We start from the raw sequence: 24,309 nt of genomic DNA on the forward strand, positions 1-24,309 counted from the left end.
AGCTGGTAGGTTCGCCGTTCTCCTCACACCTGGTGGAAAAGACCTGACTTGGAATCCCGACGATGAGAGGAATTTTGATGAGCCTTTTTCCCAATGTGGCTGAGTTATTCGCAAATTTTATTAATTTGCGAATAATAACTCAGGGCATTTATTTTATTTATTTTTTTCTCTCCCGGAAACTCGCGTTTTTCTTCGATCAAACAGAAAATTGACCTCACAATACACGTAATTTAGATAATACATTCAGCAACATGGCCTTAGAAGCCAATGCTCCTAAAAGCCAACACCCCCAGGGGCTCACATCTGGTGAGAATGGGCTTGGCGGTCCTGAGCTGGATATCGTCATTCTTCTCTTTCCTGGTGAACCCTTTCGACTTTTGGCTCTCTCTGCATAAGCCTCAGGCTTCCTTGCACCATGTATGAACTTGGCACACTCAGCGTCCTGAGCTGGATACCCTTTTGACACACTCTCTCTCTCTCTCTCTCTCTCTCTCTCTCTTAGGGTAATTCGGGAATTTTTATTATTATTATTATTATTTTTTATTTTTTTTTTTTGGCTGGTGCAGCATAAGTCTCAGGCTTCCTTGCACCATATAGCTAATAATAATAATAATAATAATAATAATAATAACCAACCGAAACTTCTAATATGATATGTGCGAATTTTTATTAATTCGAGAGAAGCATTTCGTGTTGTAAGGTGGCGCAGTCACGCTTTAGATTGTTTATTTGCATTGGATAAAGTTTGTGATTGATATTAAGTGTAAACACATGTCTCCGTTTCAAATAATGTAATAATTTTGCTGTGATGTTTTCTGGTGGATTGAGATCTACGAAGATTGCAGAGATTTGAAACAGTAACCGTTTATAGGGTGAATATAACTTCAGTAAAATAAAATCAATATTTCCATGCGCTAACATTTGAAAAAGTAATACTGTATTAAGGGAAAACCAGTGTACAGTATATTTCTTTAGGACTTTTTATGGTCTGGGTGGATTTAACTTCTTTTTTTTTTTTTTTTTTTTAATGAATTTCAAGTTGGTTCGTTTTATTTTGCTAAAGTCTGTATTATAATTTTGATGTCATATACTTGGATTTTAGGAAAGAATGCAGTACAAATTGGAGCAGTAGGGCATTAAGGCAAGTTGCTGCTATGGATAAAAGGATGGTTGAGGGAGAAGACGAGAGTGGTAATTACTAGATATTGTTCTTCGTGGACTAATCTCCCATTGTTGTTTTCTATGTTTATCAATGATGTTGATGAAGGCATATCAGGCTTAATATCCCAGTTTGGAGATGATACAAAGGTTGGCACAGTGGTTAATGACAGTATGCTATTGTAACAGGATCTAGAAAAGTTAGGCAGATGGGCTGTGGAATGGCAACTGAAGTTTAACATTGATTGACAAATGCAGAGTACTACATATGGGTAGCAGTAACCCCAGAGTAATGTACCAGCTGTGTGGTACTACACTCAGGGTAGTGGAAAATGAAAAATATCTGGGGAGTAATTGTACAGCCATATGAAATTCTCTGAGCAGTGAAGACAGGCTTTCAGGACAGCTCATGGGGTTTTGGCAATGGTTTACGGAAATGGAATAATCACCTCCTATCATGGATAAGGAGGTGATTATCCCATTGTATAAGACCATGATCAGGCCATATCTTGAGTACTGCATACAGGTCTGGAGGCCTCATTTTAGGAAGGATGTGGAGCTACTGGAATGAGTACAGAGAAGGATAGTGAGATTGGTGAGTGGAACAAAGGGGTGCTCTTACCAAAAAAGGCTTCAGTTCTGCAAATTGCAGTGTCAGCAGACTGTGCCTAGCATCTAGAGGCTAGGTGATCTGATTGAGGTATTTAAGGTTTTGAATGGATTGAGCAAGCTCCATGCTAATGGGTCTTCCTCTTGCTCAGACCACACATGTGAGGGGGCAAAAATTCAAATTGAGGAAGGATGGTTGCAGAATAAATGTGCCGAATAATAAATGTTGCAGAATAAATTAATAAATAGAAGTTTGCCTTTAGTCAGCGGGTGGTTGATTGCTTAAACAAACTTCTGTTTTGTTGTTGACAGTTTAAATAAATTCAAAGAAGAGCTAGACAAACTATTGGAGGGAATGAATAGGTAAGAAGGGAGGTTTCTTTCTTTTTTTTTTTGGCTAATTCTGTATGAGTTTACTTTCTTGCATCATTTGGCACTGGTAATGCTAACTTATCTGTATCGTTTACTAATAGCTATACAGAAAATAGAGTGGGCCAGCAATTAAAATATCTTAAATAATGCAATGTATTCACTAAGAGAGTTAGAAAGCTGAGACAAATTATGAGAGGTCTTTGGCTAAGAATGCAAAGAAATGTAGAAAGAATTTGTTGCTTATGTTAATATTAGACAGAAAGGGATGAACCACTTTGATCCACTAGATATGAATGTCATAACTGTTGATAATACTTTTCAGCTTTCTGTCAAACAGTAAATATTAGACATCCACATTAGTCCATGAAGAAGATTTTAAGGATAGTGATGATACCAGAAAACATTAAATTCCAATTGTGGAGCTAAATGATTCTGTGATAAGTGAAAGAGCAATTGCTGTGGCTAAATATGGCACCTATGGCTGACAGAATCCATCCAGTTTTATTAAAAGAGGTAAACAAACTTTTAGCCATAATTATGAGAACAGCCCTGGATTAAGGTAAGGTCCCTATGAACTGGAGATGTGTAAACATCTTCCCCTATTCAAAATGGGGAGGGATCAAAAGGTGAAGTGAGTAATAACAAACCTGTAAGCTTGTCTTCTGTTCTAGGGAAATAATGGAGTCAGTGGTTGAAGAAGTAATGCAGAATCGTCTTGACAGGGATGCAGTTATACAGCAATTAGAGCACAGATTTTGCATCTGGTTCCCTTGCGATTGCAAGGGAACCAGATGCAAAAAAATTTTGTCATCAGATACTTAGATTTCAGTAAACCTTTAGACACTGTACTACACGAAAGACTCCTGAACAAATTGGAACAGTGTGGCATAGGTAAGTTACTGCCAGGGATGAATGAATAGTTGAGTGGCAGGAAAGACAGTGTTTAATGGGCACGGCTCTTAGTGGTCTAAATATTATTAATGGAGTCCCTCAGGATTCAGTGCTGGGCCCCTGTATTGTCTCCAACATTTAGTAATGATATCGATGTTAATGATAATGATACAAAGGTTGGCAGGGTATGCTGTTGCAACAAGAAATATAGAAATTAGGCAGATGGACTCAGAAGTTGCAGTTGAGATTTAACATTGATAAATTCAAGGCAATACATGTGGTAGCAGTAATAACATACCAATTTGGGAGTACCATACTTAAGTTAGTGTTGAATTAAAAAGGCCTAGGGTTAATTATCAGTTCAACATGAGTTCTCTGAGCAGTTATTGAATTTATTAGGCCTCTTCGTGTTCAGATCTAGTTCCCAGTATCGATAGTTCGTAACCACTTCACACATACTGGTATATCAGGAAGTATCATCTCAAAATTGCAAATTGTGTTTGATACGGTTTGGATGCAAATTGTGTTTGACATTGCTGCGATGTGAGAGTATATTTACATCCAGCAAACATGTACTTTCCATACTGGAGACAGCATTTTTAATTTTCTGATAACGTACTTGATTTCAGAAGTGGTATTGTGTTCGGAACTGTGGAAATAATTTGTTAAACTCTTATTTTAATGACTGCTCTTGTCGTGCTTCATGACCACCTTGATTTTTAATGACATTAAACAATCACTGGGGGAGGAAGCAATGGTCCTGGGGTGTCGTATGTAGTACACAGCTATACATATTGTGAAATTGAGCCTGTATGCTGCCACAAAAAATGTGTGGCCCATCATTAACTACTGTATGCTAGTAAATTGGCTACAATAAAAGTTACAGTGAAGTTAAATTCTTCTAGCTTCAGCAGCCATACCAAGTATAACCAGGATTAAGGATTAACATCAGATTGAAACAAGTGAATTGCTTCTTAAACACCAACTTACACATACAATATCTTGGATTTGTGGGACTTTACCTAAATCCTAGTCATATTAAATGGTCTTAGCAAAGTGTTCACATCTGCCCATTTTGACATTTAGGGATATTTAGATAGAAATGGCATTTTGAAGGACACAACATAGTTTTGTTGTGTCCTTCAAAATGGGAAAATCATGTTTATCCAACCTGGTAAGCTAATTTGACACAGTTACTCATGAGCTGGATGTAGGGAACACTTTCAACATAGTTTATTTGGATTTTAGCAAGGCATTTGACTTGCTAAAATCTGGGCATGGGAACCTGTCCTCCCATGCCCCTTTCCCCATTTCTTTCATCTCTTGTAAATTTCTCTTTTACCATTTGCAGTTGATGAAAGAGAATTTTCTTTTTGGTTGAGTACCGATTTTAAGATAATCGTTTAATATAAATCTAATAGATACCATGCAAGCAAGTCCATATATTTTTTTAATTGTTGGACTGTAATAAATACTAATAAGTTAATCTTCATTGATAGTTGTTTTGATTTATGAATAAGAGGACTTTTGTACAGTATGCCTCCTATTATTAGGCCCATTGTTTATTTTTTCCTACAAATTTTGGTCGTACAAAAGTTGCTGATGAAGAACAACAACTTTTGTAGAATCCAAATTTGAAAAATACACAATGGCAATACCCCTTCACAACACTTACTTGTGTTCCATGGTAGTGTAGTCCCACCTAGTCATGTGAGTAGAGAATGTTTTTCAGTTTGGCATTCATATGGAAAAAGGTCTGAATTATTCTGAGTTTTCCAGTCTGCACACAGATGTGAAACATGTGTTACATTGCACCTGCAGTTTGACAAAATGTTTGATTAGGCAAATGAATATTAATTCCAGTATCACTGTCAAATATTCACAAATGCACATATATATACTGTATTGCTGAAAGTATTCAGACATCCCTGGATTTTGGGAAATGAACCATACCTGCCATCCACATTATGAATAGGTATAAAAGCAACTGTACGTAACACTTTTAGGGGCCTGAGATGCAAAAGGGCTATGCATTTACCAGTAACCCCTCATGGGCTCCTGATAAGTGCATACCCCAGCTGTTGCCTTACATGTTTCTATAAGTATGGCCCTGGAAATACAATAGATGGGTCAAGGGGTTCAGCTTAGCTGCTTCCAATTCTGTCAGTCCTCGTCAAATATTATTAACCAGGGAGACAATAAGAATATTATAATTGATATTATTACAAGGCGATACAGAGGGAGCTGCATAGTATCAGATTTTATGAAAGCTATAGCACAAACCAAACGTCATGCATTGACTTGCATGGTGCATAATCCATCTGGCACACACCTGAAGAACATTATTTATCAGCGTGTATCTTCTGGCTGTGAAGTTTAGTTCCACCAAACTTCACAGTTGGGACACCATACTCTAGTAAATAGTGTTCTCCAGGAACTGTCTGGGGTTGTTTCTCATGGTTTGGACTTGGGCCATTGATTAGTGTTACTGGAACAATGAATACCATGCAGTACATTGACATTCTGCTCATTCCACTCTCCTACAGTATGGCAGCAGTGTGGAGAGGGCCCATTTTTGACTTGGCTTGAAAACATGGGCATTCAGAAATCTTAATTTGCCTATCCAATGTCCTGACCTCAACCATGTTGACACTTGAGATGTACTGTAGTGTTGGCTTCAAGCCTGGCCAACATGTCCACAATTAGTAGGTGAATTGACTACTGTTCTGAAGGAAGAATGAGCCAAAATGTTGCCTTCCTGTTATCAAGAATTGGTTCAAAGTTTACTGATGAGGAATATATTAAGGTCAAAGGGGACCGACACATTATTGAATATTATATCAATAAATAGGTCTTTAAAACATGCAAGTATCTGGTTGTTTATATAATGACTTATATAAACTTATTATTATTATTAGCCGTATGGTGCAAAAAAAGTCTGTGGCTGATGCTGCACATTGCTGAAGAATGCAAAATTAATTAGCTTAATTAACCCCCCCCTCTCTCTCTCTCTCTCATATGATTCTCTTTAAGTTTCATCTTTCTACATGGGCCTGTGTGACCCTTATAGTAAGGGCCTTCAAAAAAAAAAAAAAGTATACTGTACCTATTATTTGTTTGATCTGTACCAAATTTATGAAGAATCTCAAAAGGTTCTGAATACTGGAGGCTTACTATTGAATGAGATTTCCTGTCTGATGTAATATTGTAATTTAGCAAACTATTTTATTTCTTGCTATTAACTAAAGTCAGTGTTTGTTGCTCAACTGGAATTATCATTTATATTTACGCAGTGTTTATTTATGTCAAAGTTATTAACTTTGTTGCATCATATAAGGCCTTGAATACAATGTCTCCCTGTCTTCTGTGTGATGAGACATGAAACTTATAAACCACAGCAGTGGGTTCATGTGAGTTATATGAAATTATATTCTGTGTGATAACTTTGCAGAATATTTTGATTTGCTGTTAGCTGGGGGCTTTTCTACAGTAAATAATTTTCCTTCAACTTTAATAATTTTATTAATGCATACAGGATATTGAAGGAGATGATCAGAATTAGCATTTAGCCTCTTTAATGTCTTGCCAGATGCTTAATGTGAGATGTTTGTGATGTTTTTTTTTTTGAGATAGAATCAGAACACCTAAAAATGAATGTCGTATTTCTGCTTGAAATATGCTTGCTGTGATCCTGAAAGTATCTTTAGAAATTCTCCTGGTTTATGATGGGAATCAAAGACCTTTCCAAATGAGTGATGAGCAGCAGAGCCATTATGCTGCTATGGAAGACAACTTTAATATCTTAAGTGTTTTTTTTTTTTTTTTTTAGTTGGAGCTTCAATGATTAAGGACAAGTTTTAAAATTTTGATTCTTCCCTTGAATTAATTTTATTTTTTTTTTTAGGTAATGGAGGGCTGTTTACATAAAGATAATGGAAATCACCAGTGTTCATGTGCACCTTCAACACCCTCTGTGCACCAGACTTTAAATGAGATGGAATTTGAGAGGGGCATTTGGTCAGCAGGTAAGTAATTTAATTTATTTTTCTGTCAGCTGCAAAGCTTATCTAGTCAGCATTGCAAAATTTTATTTTAAGACCAGCCATGGTTAGATCTAATATTTATAATATCAGTTGGACCATTTAAATATCAGTGCATAGATCTCTTTCAGGATCCTGTTAATTTTTATTTTTATCTAGATGAAATAGATATTGATTTTAATTTTCTATAAATATTAAAATTAAGTAAAATTAAATCAGTAGATGTGGTGATAGACAGGGAAGCTAATATGCTACACCTCTTAACACAAATGTGCATCATCATATCATTGTTTCATTGAGATATAATGCACAAGGGGTATTTGAAATATCCTGAGGCTGTATTTATTACTTGGAATCTGACTCTTCAGAACAGAATATTAGGAACAGTTTCATTTTCTTTCTGAAATGGTGGTCTTTCACATGTAATACACTTCTCAAACACATGCAACAAGACGTTTTTAGCATGCCCTTCAGTATAGGCTACTAATTTTTATTTTTATTATTATTTTTTTCTCTATATTGATATCATTATACATAGAGAAATGAATTGCATTACAGAAATTACAATATGCATTCAAAATGTCTACCACCAATATGCATCTATGAATGGTATTGTTTCTCAATGTTGCATCCAGAGGCATAACTAGGTTTTTGGCACCCTTGAAAATTCCTGGCTGCGCGCCTTTTTTTTTTTCGATAATTGGTAAATCATAATAAATAATAAGCACAGTTGGACCTCTGTTTAATGAACTCCTTTATAGTGAAAGAAAAGTCTCTGAATTTTCTATTCAGAGAATTTTTTTGAATTCCCCTTTATAATTGCATTTAAAATAGTTTCCATAGGATGAAAAAAATTTTCAGTATAACAAATGGATTACAAGAGACTGGGTATACCCTGTTCACACCTCTTGCCTTCAAGCAATTCACGCTTAGCCATGTTGCTAAGCATGAATTAAGATCTAAAGAAATTACCATCTGCAACTTAGTAGTACCCATAAAACCAATCCAACTACCTTTCCCCACATACCAAGAAGTCAAGTTGGTCAACTACATTATATGTATCCATAGCTAGTGGACAGATCAAGATATATTTGGACAATAGGCTCAAATACAAATAAGAGGCATGGAAAAGAAAGTATTGCATATTTGTTTTTACAACAAAATAACTGTTTCCTCCCTTTTTTTTTTCAATACCTTCATTTTTGTATTTCCATGAATTATTGAAACATCAGCCATTAGTGAGAGGATACATGCTCAACACTATGATCAGGATCATGTTGCACTATAAGAGATCTTTTTTTGTGGATATTAAAGTTCCATGTGGTTGGATCATTAAAATTCAGATTTACATGTCCCATATTAATATTACTGCTGCCATAATTTTCTTCCGTTGGTTATTCTCCATCTTTTTTAAAATAACTTCAACTGTTTGTGTTTTTTTTCTTGGACTTCCATTTCAGTGGCATCATCATTTGTTTCATCCTCATTCGAATTATGTTCCTTTTTGTTGTCACTTTCAGGTTTGGAGTGGCTTATAGTAAGCCAGTTTTGTAAACTAGCATAATGTTTCTTTTCATTATTTTTTTTAATTTCCTCTTTATACAGTTTTTCTATGTGGCACTGATGTCTACTTTTTTCTCTGGTGCCATGTCTAAAATTAATTGGGCTTTTGTTGTTTTATTTAAATTATAAATCACAATATTCACAATCACCTATTTATATAGCAAGCACAAAAACACTATGTACACATTATTTTTAACTTCTATCTTATTCAGTATTGTAGAATGTATACAATACGTGAATTGTGAACTGCTATGCATTTGAGCATGCGCTGATAAAGCAGTCGACTGATTGGTCCCTTGAAAGTTATGTTCTGGATGGCAAATACTCTATGTTGTTATGCAGCATGTATTAGATTTAAGGATGCATGCAGACTTGATTCACCCTCTGAAAACAGGGTGAAAATTAATTTTCACCCTGCCCTCTGCTCTCATCTTGATGCGATATCATCTAGTGCAGCATTTCGTCAGCTAGCCGTGGGTGTCAAAATAGCTTGGCACAGAACTGATGTGGCTTGTCAGTGGCACCCTTGGCACCTGCCCCATTGCCAAGGCATTCCTATGCTTGCATCAGTGAATGGCACCTCCGTAGCCAGGTGAGCAGGAGCGGCAGTGCATAGCACACACTTCTTGATTAGACCGGGGGTTCGAGCCCATGACCACCAAATACAGAGGATGCCGAAAGGTCAGGAAATGACCACTGTATATCCCTGGAGCAATATGGCCTTAGTTGCTAATGCTCCTAAAAACCAAATAACAACAACAGCATGAGTGAATGGCATTGTTTCTTAACAGCCTGGCATACATCTTCTTCCTATTGTATCATCACCCAAAAATTCTGCTATGTTTGTGGTTTATGAGAGTGTATACATTATCTTTTGGGGATCCCCATCCAAAAATGTCTTGGAGTGTGAGGCCTTGAGGAGGATATTCAAAAGCATCCCCCCCAACAGCCTATCATCTAGAAAATCCAGATAGGCACAGACATCAAGTAAAAATGTGGAGATGCATAATTCTATTGAAAGTACACAAATGCATCTAGAAATATGTTTCTTATTGTGGAAGACCTATTAGCAATTCAAGTTGATGGTAACTGAATCTGTATGGTTTGATTATTCCATGAGAAGTAAGTCCCCTCCACTGACTGATCCTGGACAGGATGTCCGTGGATAAAACGTACTCCTCAAGGGATAATCTTTCTAGAGATTACGGTGAGGATTGTCACATTTAAATTGTAATTTAATTTAATTTGAACATTTGTTTGTCAGAGCATATGATTGCATATGGTCTGGTTATGCAGTCATATGATTACATCCTGAAAATCACCAGCATGACTGTTCATCTGACAGTGGCCCACTCATAAAATTGTGCTCGTCAGTCAGAAGTCTCCCTGAATTGCAATAGTTGAGGTATTAAAGATTTGAACTTTATGTACTTTAAGATTCCAGTTCTTTGGAAGTGTCATATTAACTTCTTTGGCAACTGATTGTATTCACTTCTAATAGCCAGGATGTTTTCGGCACTTCTTTTCTCCCACAGCTTTCCTTATTAATGCTGTGAGCAGTTCTCTAGTCTTCAAATGTGTCACAGAGGCAGGTTATTGTTAGATGCATTTGCACATTTGAAACATTAAAAAATGTTTTAATGTTTTCATACTTCCATTATATGTTTTAATATTTTCATACCTCCATTTTTCAGATGCATTTCCTTTTTTCAAATCTTTTATAGTTGATTATTCTCCATACTCAATGGATTACCAATTAACAAGTTTGCTGCTGCTGGCATATGCATGTGTTGAAGTGATGTGCTGTTACCAAGCCCTAAGATAGTCAGCACCTGGGGCAAGTGGTTCTGTGCACTCAAATTTCACTTTATAAAAAAATTTGTTATAATATAAAGAAAGGAAATATTTTTATCTTTTATTTTAAAATTGGTTTTATATAAAAATTTATTTAAATATTTTAATTAAATATTAACATTTAATTAAATTATTTTAAGTTAAATATAATTATATTTCATTATGAGACGTGACAAAGAAGTTCCTGGACGAATGCCGTTGCACTCAAATTTGATGAGTTAAAATAAACAGAGGTGGTGTGTTGTAGCTCAAACTTCCTCCAACAAGTGGTGGTACAAAGATCGTCTAATAGGCTGACAGGTTGCATGTAAACAACTTGTTATTAGCATTAGCATTAGTAGAGGCATATGATGCAAGAAAGCAAGCTTATGCAGCATCAGCCAAAAAAAAAAAAACAAAAAAAACCCACTCCCGTTTCACCCCGTTCGTTAGAAATACCTGTCCAGCTGAGCCTTAAATTTATTTAGGCTATCAGCTTCCACAACAAGGGATGAAAGTCTGTTCCACCAACCAACTACCCGCTGGTTATTAGTAGCATTAATGTGCTTTGTCACAATTTTGCAATGGAGCAACAAATAAATATCAAATTTTTCTTTAAACTGGGAAAATCTCTGCAACAGAATTGCAACAGTATGAAATATTAAAAACTGTTTATGGTGAGGAAAATGTTAAATTTTACCAATGTGTTTGAAAGGTATAAGTGGTTCAAAGGTGGATGTGAGGATGTTTGCAATGACCCAAGAAGTGGGTATCCATCAACCTCTTGAAATGAAGAAGAGTTGCAAAAGTTGAGAAAATTTTGTCAAGAAATTATCATTTGACCCTCAGAATTATGGCTGATGAACTGGATACAAATAAAGAGATGATTCATCAAATTCTGCATGAAGATTTAGGGAAAAGGAAGATTTAGGCAAAATGTGTGCTGCACAGCCTCACAAATGAGCAGAAGCAATTGCTCTTCCAGAGTTGTCGAGACATTCGTAATTTTCTCAACTGTGTTGTCATTGGAGATGAGTGTTGGCCATTTCCTTACAACCCAGAGATGCAATGGACTTCAAAATCATCACCAAGGCCCAAAACGTTTTGTCCAAGTTCGAGATGATGCTGATCATGTTTTTTGACAAATAGTGTGATCACAAAGAATTTGTACCTGAAGGGGTGAGAGAGAGAGCCATTCTGTGTTCTATGTACAGGTGCTTCAAAGACTATTGAAGCACATTTACCCAGTGTGGCCACAATTTTGATAGAAAGGCAGCTGATTCTTGTTGCATGACAATGAAACATCCATTTCACATTTGTTGTGAAGATATTTCTGACAAAATATGGCACTGTACAGATCAACCATGCACCCTACTCTCCTGATCTAACACCAGCGGACTGCATCTTTTTTCCCAAGGTGAAAACTGCATATGGAGCATAAACTGTTACATATTATGTACCACTTAATATCTAACAATTTAATTATTAAAAATTGAGGTTCATAGTGCCTCAATCACTTAACACGTGGTGTGATCACTGCTTTTGTCCCACCCTAAAGCTGGCCATGGCTGTGACTCATGTATATGGTTAAGGCATTGATAAATTGAATGTTCTAAAAGTGATTGAAACACATGAAATTAACAACTGCACAATATCAGCACATGAAATTAACAACTGCACAATTCAGCATACTGATTGAACTCTGCACTCTTTGCATCAGTGCTTAGTTTTGTTTTTACCATAAAATGTGTGCTGTAAAGACATGTTACACAGTTTTATTTGTTCTTTACTCATGTTGAAGTTAGTTTACCTATGTGGAATAAACTCTTATATAATTTCAAACACAGATTAAAAGATTAACAGTGGCCACAGACAAAGGCAAAAGTGATTCTTGTACTGTTTCTTTTGGGAATGAGAAGCAGCCAGGAAAGCAAGTTGCTGGGAGTCATAATGAAACAGGTAAATACATGGACTGTGTTAGGGTAACTAAGAGTAGAAACAGGTGCATGTATACTTGCATGTACACCAATGCTAGGAGTATAGTTAATAAATCTGATATCCTAGCAATATCTGAAAAGGCAGATATTGTTGGGATATCAGAGATGTGGTGTCAAACAGACATAAGCAGTGCAGAATTGGAATTTGGGGAGTACAATGTGTACAGAAAGGATAGACCAAGACAGGAAGGGAGGAGGGGTTATGCTGTTAGTTAAGAAACACATAAAATCGAAGGAAGTACATCCAACTGATGTTGGTGGACAATGGAATGTTGAGTCTGTTTGGTGTGACATAAGCACTGGGAAAGGAAAAATGAGAGTAGGTGTGTGTTATAGGCCTAATGAATCTGATGAGCATAATGAGTAGTTCTGCAGAGAAATAGAGTGGGCCAGTAAATCAGAATGTTTTATAATGGGATATTTTAACTTTTGAGATATTGACTGGAACTTGTGGGTTGGTCACTCACACACTAGCAAGACTTTTATGGATTTGTTGGATGATTGTTTTCTACAGCAACATGTTCAAGAGGTAACCAGAGGGAGTAATACTCTTGATCTGATTATCAGCAGTGATTATTCATGCATTAAGAATTTTCAGATAAAGGAACCACTGGGTGACAGTGATCACAGTATACTGATGTGGGATTTACTTAAAGATGTAACTACCATCAAGAGAGTAGGCGCCTCCGTAGCCAGGTGGGAAGGAGAAGCAGTACGTAGCACACGCTTCTTGATTTGACCGGGGTTCGAGCCCGTCACCACCAAATACGGAGGATGCGGAAAGGTCAGGGAATGACCACCGCATATCCCGGAGCAATATGGCCTTAGTTGCTAATGCTCGTACCAAATAACAGACAACAACAAACAACCATCGAGTAAAGGGAAGGGCTTTTGCTTTCGTAAAGTTGACTACAGTGGTCTCAACTGATGTTACCGATGGTGAATTCTAAATGAGAAGCCTTTCAGGGACTTAATCTTGGAGGCTACTAGGCTTTTCATACCGATTAAGAAATACTGTTCAAGGTTCAGGCCTAAATGGATGTCAGATAGATTAATGAGGCTCGTGGCAGAGAAGAAAAATCATGGGATGGATGCATATAAATTATCAGGCAACACAGAAGCCTATGGCAGATATAAGCTTGCCTGTAATCAAGTCACAAAGGAGGTTAGGTAGGCGAATGCAGATTACGAGAAATCTCTGGCAAAGGATGCAAAGAAAAACAGCAAAGAGTTCTTTACTTATGTAAACTCTAGAAGGAAAGGGATGAATCAGATTGGTCCACTGAACATAGATGGTTTGACTATTGATGATCATGCTTGGGTAGCTGATAAACTGAATGAGTATTTGCATCTCCATTCACATGTGAGCAGTTATTCAAGGAGGGGAATGCCAGAAGCTTATCAAACGCTGACAGGGAGTTAAGTGATTTTGTAATATCTGAGAGCAGAGTGGAGAATAAATTGTTGAGTTAAATATAAAGAGGGCACCTGGGGTGGATGGGATCTGTCCAGTTATTAAAGAGACAGCAAAGGAATTAAGCAAACCCTTAGCCATAATTATGAGAGATTCCTTAGAATCAGGGGAGTATCCAGTGGACTGCAGATGTATCCCCCATTCACAAAGGCAGTTCTGAAGGTGACACAAGTAACTATAGACCTGTTAGTTTAACTTCTGTTCCAGGAAAATTAATGGAGGCCTCATTTTGGAAAGGATGTAGAGTCGCTAGAATGAGTACAAAGGAGGGCAACAAGATTGGTAAGGAGAACAAAGGGGTGCTCCTACCAAAATAGGCTTGAATTCTGCACATTGCATTGCCTGGAGACTAGGCACATGCAAGTTGATCTGTTTGAGGTGTATAAAGTCTTGAAAAGGTTGAGCAGACTCAATGCTGATGGGATTCTTCCTCTTGCCCAGATTAAGAACCTGAGGTGGCATAAATTCAAATTGAGGAAAGACAGTTGTAGAATAAATGCGCAGAAATTTGCCTTTAGCCAGCAGGTGGTTGATTGCTAGAAGAAACTTCCATCCCTCGTTGTGGAAGTCAACAACATAAATAAATTTAAGGCTGAGATGGATAAGCATTTGGAGTGAATAAATGAGTGAAATGGGAAGGGTTTTTTTTGGCTGATGCTGCATAAGCTTGCTTTCTTGCATCATATGCTTCTGCTGATTTTAATGCTAAAACCTCAAAAGTTTATTCCATGTACATAAACTAACCTAAACACAATAAAATTCTGTACAAAGTCTTTACAGTACATGATTGATGATAAAAAAAAAAAAAAAAAAAAAAAAACCTTACTGAAAATAGTGGCAAGTTCACTCAACGTGCTGATATCTTGCAGTTGATAATTAATTCACATGCTTTTACTTTTACAGCATTTTAAGAATGATCACATTTATGTATTATAGTACATCACTTGGATAATTTCGACTGACATATATGTCAGGGTCAGCCAATGCCAATCACATCATGTTTTTTGTTAATCTGCAACGCTATGAAAACTTATTCTTATGCATTCTTAATTGTTTATTTTAACTTTAAAATATGAATAACTTTTTAATCAAATTGTCTACAAAATATGGCTGTTTAAAGTGTTTATACATAATTCTGATTCACCCCTATTTTTTTAATTTAAAATGAGCTAATAATTTATTTTGTTTAATTTGTTTATAATTTTTACATTAACAGTTAATTTTGAGAGAAAATTTCTTGTCATTTTAAAGCAATGTATGATGGCTTTTCTCTACCACAATGTTCTTCATTTATGTTGGTTACCCTTTCCATCAGATATAAGTTTGTTTCACTTGAAAAAGTTGTTCAGTAAAGTTGGAAGATAGTCTTTATCAGTGTCTTACTCATATGTGTTAATTTATGATATAATATTATGCATATAAGGCAGATTATGAATAATCTTTGGCAAAGTATACAAAGAAAAACAGTAAAGACTTATTTTTTTATGTAAAATCTAGTAGGAAGAATCAAATTGGTCCACTTGATATCTATGGTTCAATTGTTGATGATCCTGCTAAGGTAGCTAACAAACTGAATGAGTATTTTGCATCTACATTCATGCATGAGGAGTTATTAAGGTAGGAGAATGTCAGACATTTATCAAACTGTAACAGGGAACTGAAGGATTTTGTAATAACTGAGAGCAATGTGGAGGAAAAATTGTTGAAGTTAAACATAAGAAAGGCACCCAGGGTGGATTTGGATCTATCCATTTATATTAAAGGAGGCAGCAAAGGAAGTAAGCAGGCCCTTAGCCATTAGCATTAGCATTAGCATTAGTAGAGGCATTTGATGCAAGAAAGCAAGCTTATGCAGCATCAGCCAAAAAAAAAAAAGAAAAAAAAAAAAAAAAAAAAAAAAGTAACATAAATAAATAAAAATAACCACTTCCACTTCACCCCTCTGTTCGTTCGAAATACCTGTCCAGCTGAGCCTTAAACTTATTTAGACTATCAACTTCCACGACAAGGGATGGAAGTCTGTTCCACCCACCAACCACCCGCTGGCTAAAGGCAAATTATGAGGGCAGCCATAATTATGAGGGCATCCTTGGACTCAGAGGAGGGTCCCCATGGACTGGAGATGTCTAAATGTATCCCCAATTCACAAAGGGGTATCAAAAAGTGACACCAGTAATTACAGGCCTGTTAGTTTAACTTCTGTTCCGTGGAAAATAATGGAGTCACTGGTTAAAGAAGCACTGTCAGATCGTCTAGTCAAGATTGCAATTATAGTTCAGACACAGCATGGGTTTGTTAGGGGGAAGCCTTGTATGACCAATTTGATTGGATACTGTGATGTGGTCACAAAGGAACTGGATGAAAAGAATAATTTTGATATCATATATTTGGATTTTAGGAAAGCTTTTGATACTGTTGCACATGGAAGACTATTATACAAGTTGGAGCAGTTTGGCATTAAGGGCAATTTGCTGCTATGGATAAAGAAATGGTTGTGTGGGAGAAGACAGAGAGTGGTAATCAATGGGCACTGCTCTTCATGGACAAATGTTATTAGTGGTGTCCCCTGGGGGTCCGTGTTGGGCCCAGTGCTATTTTCTGTATTTATCAATGATATAGATAAAGGTACGTCAGGCTTAATGTCCAAGTTTGCAGATGATACGAAGGTTGGTTGGGTTGTTAATGACAGTATGCTACTGCAACAGGATCTGGAAAAGTTGAGAAAATGGGCTGAGAGGTGGCAACTGAAGTTTAACATTGACAGATGCAGAGTGCTGCATATGGGTTGCAGTAACCCCAGAGTAACATCCCAACTGTGTGGTCCTACACTCAGGGTAGTGGAGAATGAAAAAGACCTTGGGGTAATTGTGCAGTCAGATATGAAGTTTTCTGATCAGTGCAAAAAGACTGCAAGAATAGCTCATGGGGTCTTGTCAATGATATGTAGGAAATTTGCTAGCAGGGATAAGGATGTGATTATTCCCTTGTATAAGGCAATGGTCAGGCCATACCTTGAGTACTGCATACAGATCTGGAAGCCTCATTTTAGGAAGAGTGTCGAGCTGTTGGAACAAGATTGGTGAATGGAACAAAGGGTTGCTGTTACCAAGAAAGGCTTAGGTTCTGCAAATTGCAGAGTCTGGAGATGAGGCACCTACAAGGTGATCTGATTGAAGTGTATAAGGCCTTGAATTGTTTGAGCAAGCTCTATGCTGATGGGGTCTTCCCCATGCTCAGATTCCATACCTGAGGGGGCATAAATTCAAATTGAGGAAAGACAGTTGTAGAATAAATGTGCGGAAATTTTCCTTTAGGCAGCGGGTGGAACAGACTTTCATCTGTTGTTGTGGATTGATAACTTAAATAAATTCAAAGCTGAACTAGACAGACTTTTGGAGTGAATGAATGGGTGAAATGGGAAATTTTTTTTTTTTTTTTGGCTGATGTCCCTGTACTAAAATTCCCATACTAATTTCATTTTACCTTAACACTAATTTCATGTTGCCAATTATGTTGCTAGTTGCGAAAAAACTCATAGTGGCACAGGGGTTATTGTTTAATCCTTTTCAATTAAAACCAAAGAAAAAATCTTTTATAATGAAAATAACTCTAACCAAGCTAGGGTTGAAATCAATTTGTATGAAAAGGTGCTTATAGGTGGGGGGGGGTCAAATTTTAGACAAATTGCATGTGTGTTATACCATATTTTATATACTTGTTTTACCATAAATTATCAAAATTTTTTTTTTTTAAGAATTATTGCTTTTTAAAACTTTAATAGTAATGATTTTTATTTTCGAATCTAATGAGTACATAGTAATTTATCCTTGTTTAGAGATTTTTATGCAGTGCTGAATTATATGCCATTCAGTTTTATATGTTCAATCCACTAATAAGGAAACTAAAAAAAAAATTGTTACATATTGCTGAAATGACCATATATGCATCACAGACCTCAGAAGAATGTCATAAATGCTATCTGTGTTCATATATTAGCTGATAGCTATAAGTAATAAATTCTTATTTATTTATTTTTTCTTATTCCATTTAATCTTTCTCATAGCCTTGGATGGAGATATTGGTAAAGTAAAGAAGTTATTAAGAAATGGTCATAATGCTGGAAATAAAGATGCATCTGGTTATACGGCCTTGGTAAGAGGTCTTATTATTTTTATTGCGCTATTTATATGAACTTATTTTTTACCCCATCATTTTAAAGGTCTTAATCTATACTATATCCAAATTTGTTTTGAGGTTATAGATTGTTTATCATATTATATCTTAACTTTTTTAGTTTACTCTGTAAGTATTATTAATGGCAAATGATGCAAGGAAACAAGCTTATACAGCATCAGCCAATAAAAAAAAAAAAAAAAAAAACTACTCACCTCAATTGCCCATCCACTCTAATAAGTTTCTTAATTTGATCTTGTATTTATTCAAACCAGCCATTTACATAATGCCAGATGAAAGTTTGTTCCAACAGTCACTTATTCTTTGGCTGAAAGTAAAATGCACATCTATCCTACAACCATTCTTGCTCAGTTTAAGTTTGTTTCCTTACATGTGTTGTCTGAGAAGAGTAAGCGGCCATTGACATTTAATTACAAAACGTAATTAAATGTCAATGGCCATTTTTTTATTTCCAAACTCCAATGAGCATGAGCACCTTTAAACACAGATCTCTATCCCAAGCTTTACGTGAAGATAAGTATAATCTTTAGAATAAATATACAATGTGTTTCTAAATTGCACTGATAAAATTATAGGATGTAATGCCAAAACAATTAAAAAAGTTCACATAAACATGGATCTAGGAATACTTCCTTTCCAAGTTAAGGGCATTTTTTATGCATTGAAAAGTGATGGGTAAAAATGCCCTCAAAGAAAACATTTTTAAAATTGCAACTGAATCTGCCAGAATTACTAGATGATGTTTTGAGTATCCATTGTGCTGTAACCACGTTCCAGCATGATGAAGATGCCTTTGCCCATTTCGTCATGGTGGCATGTAACTATTGACTGCAGTGTACCAGGAGAAAAATGGATTGGGAACATTTTTTTTCAAGTATCTATACAAAATTTTGATTTGCCCTGAATTCTTTTTTTTTTTTTTTATTTAAAATGAGCTAAAAATTTATTGTAACAATTTTACATCAAACATTAATTTTTAATTTCCAGAGAAAATTTCTTGTGATTTTAGAGAAAGTTCCACAATTTGTGCTGGCTTTCCTTTGCTACAGTTTCTGCAGTAAAGTTAAGTTCAATAAAGATAATCTTTATCAGACTACCAATGGATTTATGAGGGACACCTAAAGACACTGGTATATGAAACATCTGTGGAATATGAGTAAGACTGCTTTCTCTGCATTCAAAATAGCTGTCATTCCATTTTGGGCCCGGTATTTTTTTTAATTTTTTTTTTTTGAAAGTGCTCCAGTGAGTGTTGTGTTAATGTAGGTTACAGGTTAATGTATGTTAGAGGCAGCTCAAATATACTGCAGCATTCAGGCTGCCACTTCCAGCAACATTTCTGTCATTACTGAACATGGGAAAAGGACAAAAAAACCTGCACTTAAAGATAGCTCGTTACATTCACACTATCTTGCACATCAAAACATACATGCTAAAAACATTTTCACCCATACCTTTTCAACCATACCAAAGGGCTATAACTCGAAAAAGAAGCATTTTCAGGCCAGTTTTTATATGAACTTGTTTACTTGTTTTGGTATGAGACCTACAACTATAATTTTGTTGCTGCGATTTAAAAAAAAAATCCTGTATGTACAGTATGTTGGATATATGTGGCTGTGTACCTCCTGGGTACACAGCCACATATGTCCAACAAATCCCAATTCAATTTTTTTTTTTTTTTTTTTCTTTAAAGCAAAATCCAGTTAGCAAACCAACACAAAATAGATTATCAGTGTGATTTAGACTTGAATATTTCAAAAAAAAATATTGAATAAGAACAGACAAAAAATTAGTTCAACTCTGTGCTTATAAATCTGATATTGCAATGCAAACTAAATCTGAAAAGTGAGAAATTTATTTTGGAATCAATAAGGAGCCTGTTCAGGATATCTCACCTAATAATCATTATTCATTTTTTCCAGCATTATGCTTCTAGGAATGGTCATAAAGATATATGTGAACTTCTTATAAAACATGGGGCTAATGTTAATGCACAGACACCAGGTGGTGCAACTTCTCTTCATAGGGCTGCCTTTTGTGGTCACACAGGTGTAGTGCAGCTCCTCCTTCTTTCACAAGCCAGTATTGCACTTTGTGACAGTGATGGTAAGACAGTATTGCACAAGGTATGTTTGTAGCTGTGTATTTGTTTCTAAATATGAGAAAGTATTAATTTTTTAAGCATTCAGTACTTTTACAATAGTTTTTTTTTTTTTTTTTTCTTCTTATTGATAAAATCTTGTTGCCTAAAATTTAAAAGGTATGTTCCAAAATTTCCAGGATTGATTTTTTTATTTTTTAATTGGTAGCTATTTGTGTAATTTTCTTTGATGTATACACAAAGCAGACTCATTTTAGTCTGGTTATAGCATGCTTTCCCATTGACATCTCTGGGCCATTTGTTTTGGTATTTTGGTATTGTTTTGGTTTTAGTTTGCTAGTAAAGCAAACTCCAACCATTGATGGAGTTTGCTTTACTAGCACTCTTTAATATGTTAAAGAGTCCTAGTAAAGCAAAAATACTAATGGTTGGAGATTTATATCTACAGAAATACTTTAGGAGAATTGGAGTGAAACATGAACCTAACAATAATGGTAAGACACTGCTTTGGAGCTACTCTTAATTACCTAGTATTTTGGCATAATGGTAGTTGTTCCCTCCACAAATTTATGTGGAGGGAACATTGCAGAAACAAAAAAGCATAATTAGCATTAGCAAGCTTATATAGCATCAGCCAAAAAAAAAAAAAAAAACCAAACACACACACTTGTCTCATTTCACTCATCCACTCGCTCCAAATGTTTGTCTAGTTCTGCCTTGAATCTGTTTAAGCTATCAACTTCTACAATGACAGATGGAAGTTTGTCATTGTAGAAGCAGTCAACCACCTGCTGGCTAAAGGCAAACTTCCTCACATTTATCCTACAACTGTCTTTCCTCAATTTGAATTTATGCCCTCTCAGGCTATTATTCTGAGCAAGAAGAAGAATCCCATGAGCATTGAGCATGCTCAAACCATTCAAGGCGTTTGAGCATGCTCAAACCACTCAATCAGATCATCTCACAGGTGCCTAGTCTCCAGACACTGTAATTTGCAAAACTTAAGCCTTTCTTTGTAAGAGCAACCCTTTGTTCCATTCACTAATCTTGTTGCCCTTCAATATCATTATGGAATGGGAACTTAAACAAGTAACTTGAAGAAAGAAGTTGATTTTTTTTTTAGGCAACAAAAAATTTTGCATTAACAGGCAACATTGCACTTTGTGCACCATTTGGTATATTTCTGAAATAAAGGCAGTTTTGCATTGTGTAATGATTTTTTATTTCAATTGGTTTTCTCTCCCTCAGATTAGATATAAAAATGTTTAAATATTCAGTAATTTTTTTGGAAATTTTAAATACAAGAATCAAAAGTTGATCTTACCCCACAGTTTAACCCAAATGGCTAAAAAATTTTATTCTTTTAATAAGACTATTTACATTATTTGGCAGCTCACTTATCATCATCATCATCATCATCAGCCATTTTCAATTGCCGGATGAAGGCCTCTCCAGCAACTTTCCAGTTTCTTTTGTTTTGTGCAATGGCCATCCATTTACTACCCACAAACTCATGAATTTCATCTGTACATCTCCATCGTTGTCTTCCAGGTTTTCTTCTAGCTCCTCTTGGGTACCATTCTGTTATTTTCTTAGTTCATCTGTCATGTCTTCAAGCTATGTGTCCTGCCCAAGACCATTTTAGTTCTTTAGTTTTGATAAGAATGTCCTTCACTTGAGTTTGCTGTCTAATCCATGTGTATTATCTAACAGTCTGATTCCCAATATAATTTGTGCCATTCTTCTGGTGAGTGCCCAAGTATCACTTCCATAAGTCATGGTGGGGAGTATACATTTGTTCATTATTTTACGTTATATATTTTGATCTAAATTGAGACTTGCAATTTAGACCAAAATATAAGATTCTGCACCTGTAATGTCCTGAAGTAATAGTAATTGCTTTTAATGCAGCTATCATGTAGTTTATGCCATTACAAATAAATAGCATTATAGTTGTGAGAAGTGCTGTTCATTTGTAATGAAACAAATGGCAACAGAAAAATGCAACAGCAGCAAAATCAGTGCAGTAAGCTTTATCCACATGGATACTCACTATATTGCATATGGATGTAATATTTGTGCTTAAATGTTTTATATCGTTTCTCAGTCGATATTGTAAAAGTTATGTTGGTTCTCCTACCAAGATAATTAAAAACAAATTTAATCTCATTTATGTCACCAGTTTCATTTTGCTCATTTATTCTATTTGTCTTGCAGGCAGCAGCAGGTGGATATTCAGAAATAGTACGACTGTTAATAAGCAAAAATCCTTCCCTGAAAAACAAAAAAGATAACAATGGTAGAACACCAGCTGACTGTATAGTAAAGTATAATGAAGAAATTCTTGAGATGTTGAAATAAATGAAAATATTTTCTGAGGAAATGTGTGACCATATTTCTGTTTGTAAATAGTGTCTGAATTGTACATTAATATATATATATGTAGATGTTTTTTAATAAATATTTTTGTAAAACTATGTAATACTTTTAATTTTGCTTTTTAATAATACCAAAAATCCAGTTAATTTGAAGGTCAAGGACCAAAAGTATGTCCATCTTGATTTAATACATTAACTGAATCATGCTATAAATTGTGCATCATGGCATTTTTAATCCACTTAGAATAAAAAACCAGCTGACTTAACAATCATTTTCTTCTGATTTGTTGGAAGAAAAACCAAATGGATGTTAGATGAATTAATGAGGCTCGTGGCAGAGAAGAAAAATGCATGGGATGCATATAAATTATCAGGCGACATAGACGCCTATGGCAGACATAAGCTAGTCTGTAATCAAGTTACAAAGGAGGTTAGGCACGCAAAAGATGCAAAGAAAAACAGCAAAGAATTATTTACTAATGTAAACTCTAGAAGCAAGGAGATGAATCAGATTGGTCCACTTAACATAGATGGTTTGACTGTTGATGATCTTGCTGAAGTAGCTGATAAACTGAATGAGTATTTTGCACCTACTTTCACACAGGTGTTATTCAAGGAGGGGAATGCCAGAAGTGTATCAAACTAACAGGGAGCTAAGTGATTTTGTAATAACTGAGAGCAAAGTGAAGGAGAAATTGTTGAAGTTAAACATAAAAAAGGTACCTGGGGTAGATGGAATCTATCCAATCTAAGAAAACTCTTAGCCATAATTATCGGAGCATCCTTAGAGTAAGGGAAGGCCCCCATGGACTGGAGTTGTGTAAATGTATCCCCAATTCACAAAGGGGATGCAAAGGGTGACACAAATAATTATAGACCTGTTAGTTTAACTTCTGTTCCGGGGAAAATAATGGAGTCACTGGTTAATGAGGTGATACAGGATTGCCTAGATAAGACTGCAGTAATAGTTCAGATACACCATGGGTTTGTTAAGGGAAAGTCTTGTCTGACCAATCTGATTGTATACTATGATGTAGTCACAAAGGAACTGGATGCAAAAAATAATTTTGATATCATATAATTGAATTTCGGGAAAGCTTTTAATACTGTTGCACAAATTGGAGTGGTATGGCATTAAGGGCAAGTTGCTGCAATGGATAAAGGGATCGTTGAAGGGAGGATGGCAGAGAGTGGTAATAAATGGACACTGCTCTACATGGACTAATGTTACTAGTGGAGTCCCCATTACATTTGTGTGACCTGAGAAGTCCAGATATGAAACTATCAGATTAATTAAGGTGTGTACATAAGTATGTACAATACTTATGTACACACCTTAATTAATCTTATTATTACTACTGCCAATTTTATTACTTTTCAAGTTATAATGTTGACATTGAGCTGTTTCGGTCACTGTCTCAAGTTATTTTTCTAGTGTGAAAATGGGTGGTCGTGGACTTAGTGAAGAGATGTTATGAAGAATGTTGGTGGAAAGTGACTATGAGCCGTTTTCTAGTGATAGTGATGATGATTATCCTCAATTTGGGACCTCAACTTGTAAATTAGGAGGTTCAAGAAGTCTGCACTGTCTGGCTGTACAGGAGGTGTTGACACTGCTTTCAGCATTAATTCTTGGATGAATTAATGCTGAAAGTACAAGATGAATCACCTTCATCTTGTAAAGTATCTGTTGACT

The 24,309-nt window shown here is 35.7% G+C and overlaps 1 protein-coding gene across 1 annotated transcript; it reads left to right on the forward strand.

Moving 5' to 3' along the window:
* The first annotated feature begins 762 nt into the window (after positions 1–762).
* Positions 763–22,616, forward strand: LOC150091983 (uncharacterized). The gene is made up of 5 exons (XM_090386389.1): positions 763–872; positions 6,935–7,055; positions 18,001–18,089; positions 20,057–20,260; positions 22,453–22,616. The coding sequence occupies exons 2-5, from the start codon at positions 6,938–6,940 to the stop codon at positions 22,594–22,596; spliced, it is 555 nt and encodes a 184-aa protein (XP_090242515.1). The 5' UTR covers positions 763–872; positions 6,935–6,937; the 3' UTR covers positions 22,597–22,616.
* The last annotated feature ends 1,693 nt before the right edge of the window (positions 22,617–24,309 follow it).

This window comes from Mastigoproctus giganteus, chromosome 1 (assembly GCF_048544385.1).
Source record: "Mastigoproctus giganteus isolate SK-2022 chromosome 1, ASM4854438v1, whole genome shotgun sequence".
Lineage (NCBI taxonomy): Eukaryota > Metazoa > Arthropoda > Arachnida > Uropygi > Thelyphonidae > Mastigoproctus > Mastigoproctus giganteus.